The sequence below is a fragment of the Dasypus novemcinctus genome, chromosome 6 (assembly GCF_030445035.2).
Source record: "Dasypus novemcinctus isolate mDasNov1 chromosome 6, mDasNov1.1.hap2, whole genome shotgun sequence".
Lineage (NCBI taxonomy): Eukaryota > Metazoa > Chordata > Mammalia > Cingulata > Dasypodidae > Dasypus > Dasypus novemcinctus.
In genome coordinates, this window is record NC_080678.1 from 94,383,147 (window position 1) to 94,400,962 (window position 17,816).

At 37.8% G+C, this 17,816-nt stretch overlaps 1 protein-coding gene across 4 annotated transcripts; it reads left to right on the forward strand.

Annotated features, from left to right (window-relative positions):
* Positions 1–670: 670 nt before the first annotated feature.
* On the forward strand, positions 671–17,745 carry LOC101434018 (zinc finger protein 33B). Of its 4 annotated transcripts, none has more exons than XM_004477663.4 (6): positions 671–1,054; positions 1,636–1,907; positions 3,154–3,212; positions 11,141–11,267; positions 11,509–11,604; positions 12,745–17,745. In XM_004477663.4, exons 2-6 carry the CDS (start codon positions 1,823–1,825, stop codon positions 14,934–14,936), a joined length of 2,559 nt encoding a protein of 852 aa, XP_004477720.1. In that variant the 5' UTR covers positions 671–1,054; positions 1,636–1,822; the 3' UTR covers positions 14,937–17,745. The 4 variants fall into 4 exon arrangements, with proteins under 4 accessions (XP_004477720.1, XP_004477719.1, XP_004477721.1 ...); XM_004477662.4 differs by having other exon boundaries at positions 680–1,054; positions 1,631–1,907; XM_004477664.5 differs by having other exon boundaries at positions 694–1,054; positions 1,631–1,907; positions 12,748–17,745.
* The last annotated feature ends 71 nt before the right edge of the window (positions 17,746–17,816 follow it).

Below are 17,816 nucleotides of genomic sequence, written 5' to 3' on the forward strand. Positions count from 1 at the left end.
TTAGGTAACTAGCTTGCCTTTCTCTTTTCTTCATTTCTAGAAGAAACCCATCTGGTCATGGGTATTGTCTTTTATTGAATTGCTGCACTGTTCCTACATTTTAGTTCAATTTCTCATTTATATTCATAAATGCAATTGCCATACATATTTCCTCCTTCCTTTACCTGCGTGAAAAGCACACAGGTCGGAGGAAAAGTCTGCTCTTTTTATTTTTTAATCAAATGAGAGAAAGTAAATTTATAACCCATATATCCAGCACCCTAACATTTGTCATTTTTGCATATTTCTTTTTTTCCTGTTAAATATTTTAACCAGAAATTCACCCCTAAATATTACGTGTGCAGCTCTAAATTTATTAGTTTCCTAAATAACTACATTAGGATGATCACACCTGATAAAATCAACTGTCTTATATAGTGTGCAATTCACATTTTTCTTAATGGCCCCTAAAATGTCCTTTACAGCTCATTCTTTTAAGCAGGGTCAAGCAACAGCCCTGCGTGGCATTGCGATGTTTTGCGATCTCCCACGCAACACAAATGATCTACTTCGGTGAGCCACAAGCGGAAGCCAAACTGCAACCTTCACCGCCGCAGGGAAGGGGCGCCGAGATTTACGGGAAATGTAGTCCTGCTTTTCATTGGCTTGCACCCCTCAGCCGTCCGGGAACGGGTCTTCCGGGGCTTTCTCTGCGCATGTGCAAGGCCGTCCCAGGTTTCCTCCGGTTTCCATCCCCGGGGGAGAAAGTACGGGAATGCGTGGTCGGCGGGCCCCTCAGGGCCTGAGCCGATGAGTGGGAGCGTCTGGCGAGCCCAGGTTCCGGGGCCCTGCGCAGCTGCAGCCCGGCGCGGGGGAGCGCCTGGAGTGCGCGGCGGGTCCCTGAGGCGCCTGGGCGAGCAGCCTCGGCCGGCTCCGCGGCGCGGGCGGGACCGGGCCGTGTGTGTCCTTGTTGCGCGTGGGAACGTGAGGGCGCGATTTCCCCAAGCTTGGGGTGGGGTCGGCGCGTGAGCGGTGTGCTTCGCAGTCCGGCAGAACAGGTTATAAATGACAAACGGTAAGATCTTTGGCCTGCGTGAGGCTAGGTTTTGTCATCTATAAATCGAGGCTTATAACAACATCCCCGTGGCGTTGTTCCGGGGATTTGGGGTGTTGTTTTTTTTTTTGACCTATTTAAGAAATTTGGTACAGAGCTTACCAAGTTGGGGTTAGCGGATAGTTGTTTGCAAGATATATTCTTTTCGTTAGCTACTTGATTTAATTGCGGCCTTTATGTAGCTTTCCATTTTGACAAGACAACTGTCACTAAGAGTTGAAGTGAAATGCTCAAGATCATAGCCAGGGCAAATGACCCTGCCTAAAACCTAGCTTTGTGTTCCTCGCAGCACCTAACTCAGAGCCCAGGGAGAAGTGTGTGGACTGAATCTCATCTTGTGGCAATGTATTCTGGGATTTCTTGGCATCATTTCACGATCCTTGGGTCAGACTGCATCATTACATGGCCTGTATTTTGGCACTGCCAGTCTTCAGCAAACTCAGTGGCCTTAATTTGCCTTTATACTAGTAATTTCTCCAAGATGTGAATGTGATACATTAAGTGGAACTATTAAGTAAAGTGATTTTGTCTTTTAAGCCCAGGTTCCAACTCCCTTGGAACAAAGCAGCTCTTGTGAAGTAAGAAGGACAGCATCCAGGAATTGGAATTCCACCCTGAAGATCACTGTTCTGACCTCAAATTTCTCACCACTGCTTCAATTAGAGGCAGAAACTGCTAGCAAGGAACAGATCCTAGATTTGCACAACCTGAAATAATCATCTGCTCAGAATGAGCAAGAGTTTGGTAATGTTACCTCATCCAGAAGGCATCACCAGGATGATGAAAGAGCTGAACCAGGTTTCAGAAAAAATAGGTGAGCTCATAGTGAGAATGATGGGGAGGGGACAGGTTGCATAGGAAGTATTAATTTATTGCAGGCTTCTCGGGTGTAGTCTTCAGGGAGCCTTCGGTAAACATCCTGTGGTCATTACCTACTCACTTTTTCTAGATTATGAGCGGCTCTCATACAATGTCTGTTGTAAAATGTGTGTCTAGAGGTATGCTGCTGCTCTGTCTTCCCTGGTCTGAGAAAATCAGAGTGGTATTGCAGGTCTGTAGGGTCATCTGGGTCTCCTTCATTTGGAAGCTGAGAAACCTTGAGTCTTAAGTGAGCAAGTAACCTATCCAGATTCACTCAGTTTTATAGTGGCAGAGCCAGAAGTACCTATCTACTTTATTTTATTTTATTTTTTAAAGATTTATTTATTTATTTCTCTCCCCTACCTCCCCCCCACCCCTGTTGTCTGTTTCTGTGTCTATTTGCTGTGTGTTCTTCTTTGTCCACTTCTATTGTTGTCAGGTGGCACCGGGAATCTGTGTTTTCTTTTTGTTGCATCATCTTGTTGTGTCAGCTCTCCGTGTGTGTGTGGCACCATTCCTGGGCAGGCTGCACTTTCTTTCGCGCTGGGCGGCTTTTCTTACGGGGTGAACTCCTTGTACCTGGGGCTTCTTGCATGCATCAGCACTGCGCATGGGCCAGCTCCACATGGGTCAAGGAGGCCTGGAGTTTGAACCGCGGACCTCCCATGTGGTAGACGGACTCCCTAACCACTGGGCCAAGTCCGCTTCCCTCTATCTACTTTTTAACAAGTAAGTCACTGACAGGTTTTATTCAACTCAAAAAAAATTTTAAATGGACCTTTCCTTAAGGCACCTCCTTCCCTTTCTGTGGAGTTATTTCTCTTAACTCTAGGGGTCACCAAGTTAGTGGGAATTTAAGTAAACAATACCCTGAGTATTTTCCTATAACTTTGATATTGGGCCTAACAATTTGTCTTCTGATGTAATTTGTTGAATCAGTCCTGGATTAGTTCTAACAGAAGAATGAAGTTACTAACAAATCGTTAGAAAGTAAACCCAGTGAAAATTTGCACAGCCTATTTCAGGGTCATACATGTGATTTCTCCTTTATATTTTTTTGCTGACTTTCTCAAGGGCCAAAGGACTTTTTCCTACAGAGTTATATTTTTAACCAGTTGGGGGCAAAGGTTTATAGGCAAATGAATCTCAAAGCTGCATAGCAGTTCAGATTTCTCATCACCTATTTTCTTTTCTCTTAGCTGTACATTCACCCTTCTCTCCACTTTTTCAAGAGCAACAGAAAATGAACAAATCTCAGGTGAGTTTGTTTATTCATTTCTCACATTTTCCATTGCCTAAAATGGTGAAAAAATTTCAAAGAATATATAACAGATATAAAGCAGGGAAAATTCAGCATGTTAATTATGTGGAGGTAAGGTCCTTGAGATGCAAATTTATCCCTGATTCTCTTAACAAAAGGAAAACACTTTGCTTTGACCCTAAGAATGAAAAAAAAAATCTTCAAGGGACAAAAAGACGTTGGCAGTGAAATCTAAAAAATTTCTTTTTATCATCTTCATGAAAGAGATGAATGGACAACCTCAGTTAACAATCCTGAAAGAAGTGGTGCCTGAGGTTTTTTCCTCTTTTCTTTAGTGGACAAAGAGCCACAGCATAACTCAGGTAATTCAAGTTGATGATATTTCTGACTACTTCAGGGTATTATCTTTTTTCTGATGCCTTTTTGCCCAGCTTATCCCCAGCTGTCCCTCCTTGGCTCATTAGAGTTCTCACCCTACTGTTGTTCTTGGCTGACTACACTCTTCCTGGATTTTTAGCTATATCAAAGGCTGAGACAACCAGTAAAAATATGAAACCCGAAGGCTGAGTGTCGTACCTATTTAAGTAACCTGAGCTATTACTGGTCAGATATACTTATTGAGCAAAGCAAATTGTTGATTTTCTGTAGAATTTCGGGACTGTATTGGTTACAGAGTCAGGAGTTGGTCAGTGACACCCTAAGAAGTGTGTTTTTGGGGTACAGAGCTGGAAGTGGGTTGGCATCAGCTTTAGAACATGTTCGCTGGAACGTGTCCATTGCCAATTGGCTAACTCACTGCTTCAGGCTGTTGCTCACTGAAGTGAGTTGTCATTGATCAGCCAGGTTTAAAATCACCATGTCTATATATATATTAGACTGTTTTGAAATTAGTTTTGATGTTTATTGGTTACCGTACCTGTCGAACAATTAGTCATTTCTTAGGAGTGTTAAAACTTATGCCAAATACAGTCCTTTTGTTCCTGTTCCCCATCATCATCTCTGGCAGACTAACTTTTGAAGCTTGTGGAGTAGGGTAGAATGTCAGTCCCGTCACAGTTTTTTAACTTAACAGCATTTTAGATGAACAGGCTGAACTTAGGGAAGAAAAGAGGTGGACCAACTAGTAAGGAAGTTGCTGCAACAGTTGACAAATAGGAATAAGAGTAATGAGATAGAGAAGATAGATTTAATAAATGGCTGCTGTAATTTAAAAGTAGTAATCACTGCCTGAATACAGTAGGCGGTGCCAGAGGAAGTAATGAATTTGATTTTCTTGGTTTGGGTGACCACTTGGATGGTGTTAAAGTCACCTGATAGGGAAGAAAACTGGAGAAAGATTTTTGGGGGAGAGGGGTAATGTAATTTGGGTCCATGTATAGAGTTGTATAACTTCTACCATAATCAAGATAAAGTACTGCCTCATTACCACAAAGGAAATCCTTCATACTACCCCTTGATAGTCACACTCTCAAAATCATGGGCACCCAAATCACTGCCTCAGGCTCTGCTTTTAGGTAACCTGGCTTAAGAGAGTGTGTTGGATCTATATTGGGTTCTCTATTCCACTGACCTATATGTCTGTATGTACATATACACAGTATACAATATAATATACTATATGTCATGTCTTCTGGTATACTTTTCCTCACATCTTTTCTACTTCCTTTACTACTGCTGTTAGACAAGCTATTCTTTATTTTCTTTTGGATCTTTTCCACCTTCTGATTCTCTTATTTGTTACCAACCCCTATGTAGTTATTAGAATGGAATCTTTATTTCTATATAAACATATCAGTGTTCTATAATGGCTATTTTTTCATAAGTGTCTTTTAATTGTCAACTTCTACCTCCTATACAGATGGGTTTTCTCTGTTCCTTACATACTCACACTTCATGTGTTCCTAGACTTTTAGAGCCTTTACAGTCTATTTTGAGTATTTCTGGTACAAACATACCGTATTTTATTGTGCCTTGGTTTATTGTGCTTTGCAGATACTGCAATTTTTAAAGATTGGTTGGCAGCCCTCTGCTGAGCAAGTCTACTGGTGCCATTTTTCCAACAGCATGTGCTTTTTATGTGTCTCTATCATATTTTGGTGATTTTCGCAATATTTCAAATTTTTTCATTATTATACCTGTAATGGTGATCTCCAATCTTTGATGTAATTACTGTAATTGTTTTGGGGTGCCACAAACTGCACCCATATAAGATGGCAAATTTAATTCATGAATGTATGTATGTTATGACTGCCCCACTGACTGGCCATTCCTCTGTCTCTTCCTCTCTGGCCTTCTTATTTTCTGAGAGAACAACTATAATATATTGAAATTAGGCTGATTAACCCTATAATGAACTTTAAGGCAAATGAAAGGAAGAGTTGTATTCTTCTTTTAAATCAGAAGCTAGAAATGATTCAGCTTAGTGAGGAATGCTTGTCAAAATCCAAGATAGGCTGAAAACTAGACCTCTTGGGCTGGTTAGGCAAGTCATAAATGCAAAGGAAAAATTTTTGAAGGAAATTTAAAAGTGCTACTGCAGTGAACACATGAATGATAAGAAAGCAAGACAGCCTTATTGCTGATATGGAGAAAGTTTTAGTGGTCTGATTAGAAGATCCAATCAGCCACAACATTCCCTTAAGCCAAAGCCTAATTCAAAGCAAGACCCTAACTATTCCGTTCTATGAAGGCTGAGAGGTAAGGAAGCTACAGAAGAAAACTTTGAACCTAGCAGAGGTTGGTTCATGAGGTTTAAGAAAGCTATCTCCATAACATGAAAGTGCGAGGTGAAAGCAGTGAGTGCTAATGTAGAAGCTGCAAATTATCTAGCAGATCTAGCTAAGATAATTGATGAAGGTGGCTACACTAAACACTTTTCAGTGTAGATAAAACAGCCTTATAAATGGATGGAAGAAGATGCCATCTAGGACTTTGCATGGCTAGAGAAGTCAATGTCTGGCTCAAGTTTTAAAGGACAGGCTGATTGTGTTGTTAGGGTCTAATGTAGTTGGTGACTTTTAAGTTGAAGCCAGTGCACATTTACCATTCCAAAAATCCTAGGGTTCTTTAAGAATTAAGTTGAATCTACTCTGTGCTCTGTCAATGGAAAAACAAAGCCTGGATGTCAGCACATCTGTTTATAATGTGCTGTACTGAATATTTTAAGCCCACTTTTGAGACCTACTGCTCAGACAGAAAGATTCCTTTCAAAATAACTACTGCTCTTGACAATGCACCAGATCATCCAAAAGCTTTGATGGAGATATATGAGATTAATGTTGTTTTCATGTCTACTAACAAAACATCGATTCTGCAGCCTATAGATCAAGGAATAATTTCTACCTTCAAGTTTTTTTATTTAAGAAATACATTTAGTAAGGCAGTAGCTGCCATAGATATTAAGTGTAACTTATATATTGGGGAACCAGAAAATTCATGTGATCTGCTTTTTTGTGATAATTGCTTTATTGTGGTGGTCTGAAACTGAACCTGCAATATCTCCAAGGTATACCGGTTTAAGAAGTTGTCTCATTCAAGAAACCTCATTTAGTATTAATTTTATAAATTCTCAATCATATTAATACCATGTATTTAGTTGTAACTACATATATAGCAAGACCTACTGTTTACCTCTCTTCTCCTGTTTTGACATGTGTTCTAAATGTTATTTGGTTAAGACACATTCCTAAGTATATTCCTTAGGTATCGTGAATGGTGTGTTTTCTCAGGCCTTGACTGTGTGAAGACATCTTTTGTCCTGTTATATGAATGAAAATGGCTTTGCTTTAGTTTCTTTCATTGTATATTATTGCATCGTCTTCTTTTTTCTAGGCTTGCAGTTCATAACGCTGATAAAATCTCTCTCTCTTTTTTTAATGAGCAGCCTTGACTGTGTCTGAGAAGTCTAGAAGATTTTCATCTTTATTTTTGGCTTTCAGAATTTTGCAGCCTTGGCTTGTACAGAGCAGACTTCCAAAGTGAAATAATTCAAGGCACTTTCACTAAGTGCAAATAAACTGAGGTTCCCAGAACACTTGAGAGAACCCATCAGTGAAATTGCTTTCATTATTAATGATTAATTATCTCCCAAATAGTATTTTTCTGGAATCCCAATTATTTCATGTCTCTAACTTTCTTCAAGATTGTTTTCTTTCTCATCATTTCCTTGCTTTTATATTTCAGAAACTCAAGAAAGAAGTTTCACCACTATTAGCTTTTTAAGGCAGCTCTTTTTCAGACACAGGGACCCAGGACTAATTCAGCCCTCCAAATCAAATCTTCCCTCCCTATCCACTGTTTTCTACCATATCAGAAAGGTCTTCTAAGGACCACAAACTGGTAGTCATCCTGGGTCTTTGAAATCTTAATAACTGAGATTGATTAGTTAATTAATTTATTCCACAACCATGGTCAGTATCTGTGCTGTGCCCTAAAAGGTACTTTAATTTCCAAGGAAGGAGATGTAAAAGGAAGAGTTAGTAGATAAGGCTGGAAGGGAGTTAAAATGGAGAATAAACTTAGAAGAGAAATGTGCCTTGATCCCCCATATAAGAAGGGTTATGTTTAAAGTACTGATCTATTTTCTTTAACATTGTGTTCCTGATAAACACCATTTCATTGAATTGTTTTTTTAATGAGATTTTTGTTTGTATTGGTAATTTAATCCATTGACATTGACATTTGTTGTGATCTCTGGTGATTTGTATTTTTATTTACCACATTTTCTTTCCTTCCTAGATCTCTAACATAATGTGACCTTTTATGTGCTTTTACTGTCCCCTTCTCTCCCACATTCCATGTTTTATAGAAATCACCTGAATTTTTATTTTGAGTATTTTTAAATCTTTTCTTAATAGTTGCATTAAAATACATGGCCACTTATTCAAGAATTATGTAGACAAAACTAAGTTATTTGGTTATTCTATTCTCTAATTTCAAAGGTAGTTGCGTTAAAATAAGTTTATGTGATAGAGTAGGTCAAGTGAGTTAAACAGGATCAGACTGTCAAGTTAGACTATAGTAAATTAGTGATCTTATCCAATATCAAGCTTTAATAATCATTTCAAGGCTACAGGTAGTTAAGATGTACAGGTGAAACAGAGACATGGGATTCTCAGTCCTTCCTTTCTACATAGGATACAATGTTCTTTGGCCTGCAATAATAGATGAGGTCTCCAAGAGAAGTTTCGTAGTATTTTGTTTATTAAACATCTCTATTTCATATCTCCAGAAAATTATATAACTTATGTGACATTCTTCAGGGATCTATGCCACATAAATCCGTTGAGTCTACGTTTATTTTCCTAAAAGTGATCCTTTAGCCACAGATGTCCTGCCAGCATTATATGAATAAGGTCTCTTCTTTCTGGCAATTATCATTAGTCTATTTATTAGGAAGTCCAGTTGACAAGGGAGATTAGACCTAGTTACCTGTTTATCCCACTGTAATGGGATTGAGTAAACTGCAGGCCAGCCACAATAACTAGTTGTATGAACACACAACTATGTTCCAGGTGCTATGTTAATTGCTTTTTCTGGATTAGTTTATATAATGCCAGCAACAACTTTAGATACAGTAAATTATACCCATTTTAAAAATGATTAAAACTTAGAGAAAGAGACTACTAATGGCTAGTTTGATCAAGGGATATAATCAGTAGATAAATATAACTGGGTCTAAATCCACATCAAGCTGCCTGTCCCTCTGAGGAATGAAGTATCATCTCACTTGGAATGTGAGAGCTATTTGGTAGAATGGGAATTGGAGATTTCCCAAACTGAATATAAGGGGCAGACCAGTATTGCTAAGGATGCAGATATTCTTCTATTACAGACTTTATCCTCATTTCAACTTGTAGATTCATAAGTCTCTGTGATTTGGTTAGCTTCTCTGTTACTCAGTGTAGCCATCTCCACCACAGATAAGTAAGGGAATCATGGTATATCCACACTGAATATAAAGATGATAGTTAACCTCTGTAAGTAACTTAACGGGGTAATGCAACATGGCCCACAAGCATCTTCTTTTCTCAACCTATTGCAAATAGTAACCTATTAGCAGTTCCACAGTTACCTGCTATGGGTCACTCAGAAAGTAGTTTATGCTTGCCTCATATTTCATCACTGTTCTTTCCCATGTATTCTTCCATGCATCTGGTTTTCTTTTTTGTTGTTGTTTTGTTCCTGTTTTGATGGCATACTTCCTGTCATACTTTGCAGAGATAGTACATGGTCATTTACTTTTACTTTGGCATTTATTTTGTACATGAATGAGAGTTTGGCTAAGAATGGAATTCTCAGGTTCAAAATTCTTTTCCTAACATATGGGTTTATACACGAGAAGTCAGGTGGCAGTTAGAATTTTATTCCTTTATAATAGTTTACTTTTTGTTGGTTGGTATAGTTTGTTAAAGCTGCTGGGGGCAATATACCAGAAATGAGTTGACTTTTACAATAGGGATTTTACAAATCAAGGCATCAGCAGAGATGCTTTCTCACTGAACTTGGCTGCTGGCAATCCTGAAGTCCTGCCATATAGCAAAGCAAAATGGAGGCCAATCTCTGCCAAGGTCTCAATTCACTGAGAATTAAAATGTTTTATTTCTTTGTAAACAATTTTATCAAGAGTAGTTTGAATACTTCTTGCCTCCTCCTTCTCATATTAACTTAAGATACAGAGCAAACCTCTTTCTATGCCTTGTCATACCCTTTTGTAAATTTCAGTCAGCTTCAGCATTTTATCCTTTGTGTTTTCTTTGTTGTAAAACATCTACAAGAGTTCCTTTAATCTGATGTTTTTTCTAGCAGTACTTATTTCCTCTGGGATACCTTCCTCCTTTTTGTCACAACAGTTTTCCTCACTTATGTCAATAAGTTTACTTTTAATAAGTTCCTCTATATTCTCTTTAATGGTGGCAGTGTTGACATTCCCAAAGTCAGCTATTTTCTTTTAAAATTCCATTTACATTCAATTTGAAGTTCATTTGCTATGTAATTGCTCTTTGTTTCTTTGCTGCCAGTTTTCCTCTTTCAGTTACCCACTTTTGCAGATTGTCATATGACTTTATCGCTGCAAGACCAGGAGCCAGTACAAGTATTCACTTTTCTTAATCTGTATGAACTAAATAACAGGTGTGTCATGACTAGTCATCAACAAAATTCCAAGAAGTGATAACTGGTCACTGATATTGATGCACATTTACTATTAATGTATTGGTTTGTGGACTGAGAGCCAGCATTGAAGTTTGTACTTTATGCAGGTACTCAAAATTAATACACTGTGATAATTAAGATTTGAACCATGGTGTTGGGGAATTGGTGTTATTTAACTACCTGTGGTGACTGAAATTTGTGCCTATCGGAATAGTACAAAGTGTGGACTGCCTGTGTATACATATACTTTCATGCATACATATATATTACCACAGATTTGTTGAGTCTTTTAAGTTTTTCCTGGCAGGATGAATCATCCAGTATTTGTAGACTGCTTGCTTAAAGCAGTAAGCCTAAAATTACCATTAAAGCCCCAAACTTAAATCTTCCCTGTTCTTGTGCTATTTGTTAATCCAGTTGGCATCCATACCAAATTGCATACTTCCTGAGGTTAGAAGCAGTGTTTTGTGAATCTTAATATTTAGGACAGTTAATGAATTTAGTGAGACCTACATATGTATTTAGGACTGTTAATGAATTTAGTGAGAACTACATATGTGTTTTATGCATGAATTAATAAATTAATTGGATACTTTTATTGTGTTTCTCTTTCTCCCACAAAATATAACTTAAAACAGGGAACATAGTAAGCATCCCATATAAACTTTTTCTGGTTAAGCTCAACAGTGAACATGGGGAAGAATTGGTTTCTAACGCATTCTAATGTCACCAGTTCAGAACACTTCAGATTAATCAAAAATGTGCTCTTACAGGAATCAATTTCATTTGAGGATGTGACTGTGGACTTCACCCCGGAGGAGTGGGGTCAGCTGGACCCTCATCAAAGGACCTTGTACAGAGATGTGATGCTGGAGAACTATAGCATCCTTGTCTCACTGGGTAAGCAGAGGTTCTCTGAGTATCAGTAGTAGACATTATCCTTCCTTTAGTTACCAAAGCATATGGATCTTTAATAGAGTGTAATGATATTTAGGTTTAGGCACCAGGAATATTGTTTGTGTTCTTACTGTCCCAGAGTAGTCCCCTTCAGTTTACAACTCTCAAAGCTGACTGTCCTTTTTCTTCATAGTTCTGAATCCAGTCAGCTTTTCCTATATCCTGTATCATTTTTTATTTTCAGGGCATTGCATTACCAAACCAGAGGTGATCTTTAAGTTGGAGCAAGGAAAAGCACCATGGATATTAGAGGAGGAATTCCCAAGCCAGTATTACCCAGGTGAGTTAGTAAGTACACAGGTATCTAATCCAGGTGAAATTAGATCCCAGTTTGTGGGATCTTTGAAACATTTAGTTGTAGGCATCTTTGAAACATTTTTCAAGAATCTCTTTTTTATAGTCCCCATTTGTTTGGAAGTGATTAAGGAATGGTTATCCTGCTTGCCTCTGCCTCAGATACCACCCCCAAAATCACTCTCACACATAAATGTTATCTTTTTTGCTTGGCTGTCTAAGAGTTTTATACCAATTATGAGTACCTTGAATTTCATTCCTGTCTATCTCATGATAAATATTTTATCTGGTAGTTTCCCTTTCTCAAGCATTTTCAGTTACCCACATTCCCTTCATTGTCACAGACTGCTTTTGCTTTTAATTATTTGTTTATTCATTCAATGTTAATTGAGCACTTGCTCTGAGTCAGTCATGTTCCAAGTGAAAGGTATACAGCAGTGAATGAAATAAAGGTGCTGAGCTCATGGGACTTACATATTATTTTGGGAGAAACACAGGAAACTGGCTGCATCCAGAGAAGATCCTTTGGAGAGGTGGAACGAGTAGAGGCAGAAAGACCAGTTACGGAAGCTGATACTAACAGACACTGGGTTCAGGATGATAGGGTGTGCAAAGTGGCTGAAATAAGTGTATATTTTGAAGGTGGGATTAACTATGGTGATATCTAGACTCCATGCCACCTCCTCTAAACATTTTCGTTCCTGTGATAATTTTTTAGGGCAATATCCCTGTCTATTTGTGTTGCATTTCATGTTATTTACTGTGTATTGTTCTGTTTGGACGTATCTCGCTGCACATTTCACTCATCACAATTCATCCACTCTTACCAATTTTTTTATCCTTTTTTCTCTGTGTCTTATGTTTATTTTTATTCTTTCTACCAATTTTGAAATGCATATTTGTGAAGGGCCAACTATATGTATATTCATTGCTGATTTTCCTCTTCCTTTTATCAGAAGCTTTGCTTGTTCATTTTGTTAATTGTTACCCATCTATGGATCCCTCCCAAAAATGAGAGTAGTAGGTAATTTGGTATTACTTTCAATTCAAGAGACTTATTTTCAGTCCCATTTTATAAGAAATATTTTTAGATTCTTAAGGTATGTTTAATTTTTCTCATTCCTAGAAGAACTGAAAGTTGATGGCATGATAGAAAGCAAAGAAAACCATGAAAAACATTTACGGCAAGTTGAATTTATCAATAACAGAAAAGTAATTACACAGAGAGAAAACATACTACAGAAAGCATTTAATCTGTGCATAGACTCTTTTCCTTCAAGAAAAATATCCAGTAAATGTAAACAAGATGGAATGAGTTTGAAAAATGTGTCAGAGTTAATCACTAACAGAAACTATTCAAGGAAGAAATTTGAAGAAGTCAAGTATGAGAAATTGCTTCCTGATATTAAGCATGAGAAGACTCATGCTAGAGAGAAACTTAATGAATTGAATAAAAATGAGACCATCTTCCATCATAATGAGAATCTTATTCAGCATCAGGAGAGTCACAGTTTAGAGCAACCATTTGAGTATAATGAATGTTTTAAAGCCTTCCGCAAGAATGCTCTCTTCATTACACATAAGGGAGTTCACACAAGAGAGAAAGCCATTGATTATAATGAATGTGAGAAAGCCTTAAGGGATGAGTCAACTCTCTTGTTTCATCAGATAATTTACTCAAGGGAGAATAACTGTGAATTGAGTGAATGCAAAAAAGCATTCTCTGATAACATAATTCTTTTGAAGAAACAAGATAAAGTTGAGTTATCAGAGAAACATCATGAGTGCAGTATATGTGGGAAAACCTTCTTCCAGAAGTCAACTCTCACGGTACATCAGAGAACACATACTGGGGAAAAGCCTTATAAATGTAATGAATGTGGGAGATCTTTTTGCCGTAAGTCAGACCTAACTGTACACCAGAGAACTCACACAGGAGAGAAACCCTACAAATGTACTACATGTGGAAAATCCTTCTACCAGAAGTCAGCCCTCACTGTACATCAAAGAATTCACACAGGAGAGAGACCCTATGAATGTCCTGTGTGTGAGAAAACCTTCTGTCAGAACTCAACACTTCGTCAACATCAAAGGACACATACAAGGGAAAAGCCTTACAGTTGTACTATATGTGCAAAGTCTTTCTCCCATAAGTCAGACATGACTGTGCATCAACGTTCTCACACAGGAGAAAAACCCTATAAATGTTGTGAATGTGAGAAATCCTTCAGTATAAAGTCAAAACTTACTGCACATCAGAGAATACACTCAGGAGAGAAGCCCTATGAGTGTAGTGAGTGTAAGAAAACATACTATATGAAGTCAACCCTCAGTAAACATCAAAGGATCCACACACGAGAGAAAACATATGAATGCAGTGAATGTGGGAAGACCTTCTGTGAGAAATCAGCTCTACTTAAACATCAGAGAATTCATTCAGGGGAGAGACCCTTTGAGTGCAGTGAATGTGGGAAGTCCTTTTCTGGGAAGTCAGCCCTCAGTAAACATCAGAGAATTCATACAGGAGAGAAACCTTATGAATGTAATAAATGTGGGAAAACTTTCTGTGATAAGTCAGCCCTTACTCAACATCAAAGAACGCATACAGGAGAAAAACCATACGAATGTAATAAATGTGGGAAAACTTTCTGTGATAAGTCAACCCTTACTCAACATCAGAGAACTCACACAGGAGAGAAACCCTTTAAATGTAACAAATGTGGCAGAACATTCTGTCAAAAGTCACAACTCATTAAACATCAGAGAATTCATACAGGGGAGAAACCCTACGAATGTAAAGAATGTGGGAAAAATTTTTGCCAAAAGGGGTCCCTCACTGTACATCAGAGAATACACACAGGAGAGAAGCCCTATGAATGTAACGATTGTGGAAAATGTTTCTCTGATAGATCAACACTCATTAAACATAAGAGAATTCACACAGGGGAAAAACCATATAAATGTAATGAATGTGGGAAGGCCTTTAGTCACAAGCCAACGCTCATCACACATCAGAGAATACATACAGGAGAGAAACACTATAAAAATAATGGGTGTGCAAAACTCTCCTACCATAATTCAGAGCATTTGGTACAACCAAAAGTGTACCCAGGCAAGAAGCCATATGAATGTAATGAATGTGGGAAATCCTTCTATCAAAAGTCAACCTTCAGTTTACATCAGAGAACTCACACAGAGAAGAAACCCTGTGTAGCAGAGAATGGCAATTTATTTACCAATGGGCCTATCCTTTTCCTACTGGGCACACAGCTAGTCTATATTTCACAGCCTCTTTTGCATTCAGGTGGGACCATGTGAATATTTGGCCAGTGGCATGTAAGCATAAATGCTGTAATTCACGTTTTAAAATTCTGGAACATAAGGACCTCCAGGGCAATCCGCTATGTTTAATCTATATTTTCTGTGATAAGAATGTAGAAGCCTTCCTTTGAGATGTCAATGTTCACTGTATGTTGATAAGTTCAGCAAGAGTAGAAATTCCTGTCAACATACTCAAGGTTAAAAAGCCTTATTTATGTGTCAAACTCACTGTAATTGGGGAAATAACAGGAAAGAAACCCAGAGATGACAAAAATGTTAGAAAGCCTTTACCAAAAAGTGACACCTCTTTGAATATCAGTTAAATAGGAGGAGAACAGAAATTTTTCTGTATAAGATCATATAGGAAATAATTTTGAACTTTGCAGGGCACATTGTAACTGTGTGATTTTTCTGAGTTTTCAGCCAAAAAAAAAAATCTTCATATCAATGGATTCTGAGGGTAGGTATGAATTTAGGAAATACAAGAGAGTTTTCTCTTTAGAAAAAAATTCAAATTTTATTAAATACAGAACATTTTCATTATGGATGTTTTCACTCTAGAACGTGTTTTTGTAAAAAGATTTTGACTAATCAGGTATATAGCATTGAACATAATGTGAAGGGTACTTGAGCAAAGGGGAACTTTTATGTGTGAGTGCACTATATGATAGATATTTTCTGTGTTTGATTTTTAAATTAGAACCGAAAGCAAAGTAAAAAATCAGAATCCTTAGTTTAATAACCTTTATGACATAGACCACAATTTCTCTTTGCAAATATCACTGTGGCTTGTTAAATATCTTAACCCAAAATATATATATTTGGCAAATTCAAAGCATACCAGCACAATTTTTCCAATCATTTCCTGGCATATATAAATAGGTATGGTTATTATTAAACTACCTGTTCAATAAAAAGCTAAGCTTTTTATTTGCAATATACTTGTGTAAAAGCAGTTTTTACATAAAAGTACAAAAGTCAAGCATACAGTTTGCATACAGCAATTTAGAAAGCAGCTGTAAATAGTAACAAAGATTGTATTCTATAACAGGAAATGTGCTCAGTAGGAAAATAACCCCATCTTTCAACCTCCTGAATAATTTAGTGAAGAACCTGTGAAATTTTAAAGTGTGTGAAGCCCAAGTTGTTTGTAATCCCAAAACTATTGGGTAATATGTCTTTAATATTTTTCTTCCTATACTTCCTAGTGTTTAAAACAATGAGTTGGAAAGTTTTTCTGTAGAAGGTCGTATAGTAAATATTTTAGGCTTTGCAGGGCACATCTAGTTTCTGTTATGACCACCCTGGTAAAGCAGGCAGGGATAAGCCCCTCCCCACCAAAGCCTGGTTCAGATGTGGAAACTGATGACACTATACACAGGCACAGAGCGTGTGAAAAGTTTTATTACATAATTGAAGCCTCTAGGAGAGTGGGACGGACTTCTTAAGCAGGTCCAAAATGACTAGAAAGAAGAGGAGACTGGCCTAGGTTTTCATTATTAGGGAGTGGAACAAGGGTGAGAGCTCATGCATGGGCATTGCCTTAAGTGGTTTGATATTCCCACTGGCACCAAAGAAGGGAGCATCCAAGTTCCTTATGAGCTTGTTCAGTTGTAGAGCACACAAGGTGAACTTTGAAAGTGGTCATCAATCAAACATTAAAGAAGAGTTGGATTCCTTATTTCAGTCTTTGTTCCCTATTTTTTAAAATAACCATATAAAAATGCAAAAGTCATTCTTAGCTCATGGGCCATAGAGAAACAAGGCTGTGGGACAGATTTGACCTGTGGGCCACAGTTTGCCTACACTGGTGTTGTGTTTAAGAGCATGGTCTGGAGCCAGACTTCTGGGTGCAAATCTCAGCTCTACCATTTATTAGCTGTAGGACCTTGGGCAAAATTGTTCCTCAGTTTCCTCATCTGCAAAATGGCATTACCTATCCCATGCTGTTCTAGTAAGGATTCAGTAAGTTAGCAAATGTAATGTACTTAGACCCAATGTTACAGAACATTACACATGTTAGATACTGTATGAGTAGCATCTTTTCCTTGTGACAAATTTATAGAAGTGTCTGTCAGACTTTTGGTATGCTACCCAACTTATTCCATGCCAACAGGATGTTACTTTTTTCTACCCTTCCTCTTTATGATTCAGAGAGTAAACCATGATTGGTAATTTTAAAAATGTTTCCTGACCAGTGATGGATTTGAAGTAATCATGTAACCTGGCTGTGGTCCATGAAGAACTTAGTGGGAAAGGATTCCTGAGTGATTAACAAACATTTGAGAAGATGGCCCTTTGGTTTTGCTGGACATTCTTATGTCTGGACATATCTCTTGTGGTCATGAGGTGGTGTCTGAAGATAGTAGAGCACAAAGCTGTGAAGAACTTGGTTCAACGATATTTTTTTGAGCAGGTGAAATGACTAACTTTGAGGTTTGTTTGTAAGATAATAAACTTGCCTTGTTATTAAAGTAATGTGAGTTGAGATTTTCTATTTCTTGGTTCAAAAAGTGATTTAACCAACAAAGGTTTATCTTTTTGAAGGCTTATTAGTTCAGAAGTGTTAACTTTCAACAGCCTGGAGGGAGAATATTTTCTCAGAAATTGATTCAGGGATGGCCATTTTTCAGCCTTGCCATGCTAGTGAACCTTGCCATTAGAAATGTTATTCAATATCCCATTATATGAAGCAGTCTTCTTCATTAAGCTTTCATAGCATCAGTACAATAAAATCACTTGGAAACTACCATGCCCTATTTGTCTTGGATTTTAAATGCGTGAAATAAACTTTACATTAAACTTGTTCACTGATCTCTGTTGTTTGATTAGATCTGGTGTGAGGTAAGGATCTTTCTGTTTCCCAAAGAATAGTAG

Coding starts and splice junctions, on each gene's coding strand:
- LOC101434018 (XM_004477663.4), top strand. CDS start 1,823: ATGAGCAAGAGTTTGGTAATGTTACCTCATCCAGAAGGCATCACCAGG. Junction 1,908..3,153: donor CCAGGTTTCAGAAAAAATAG/GTGAGCTCATAG, acceptor CTTTTCTCTTAG/CTGTACATTCACCCTTCTCT. Junction 11,605..12,744: donor CCCAAGCCAGTATTACCCAG/GTGAGTTAGTAA, acceptor TCTCATTCCTAG/AAGAACTGAAAGTTGATGGC.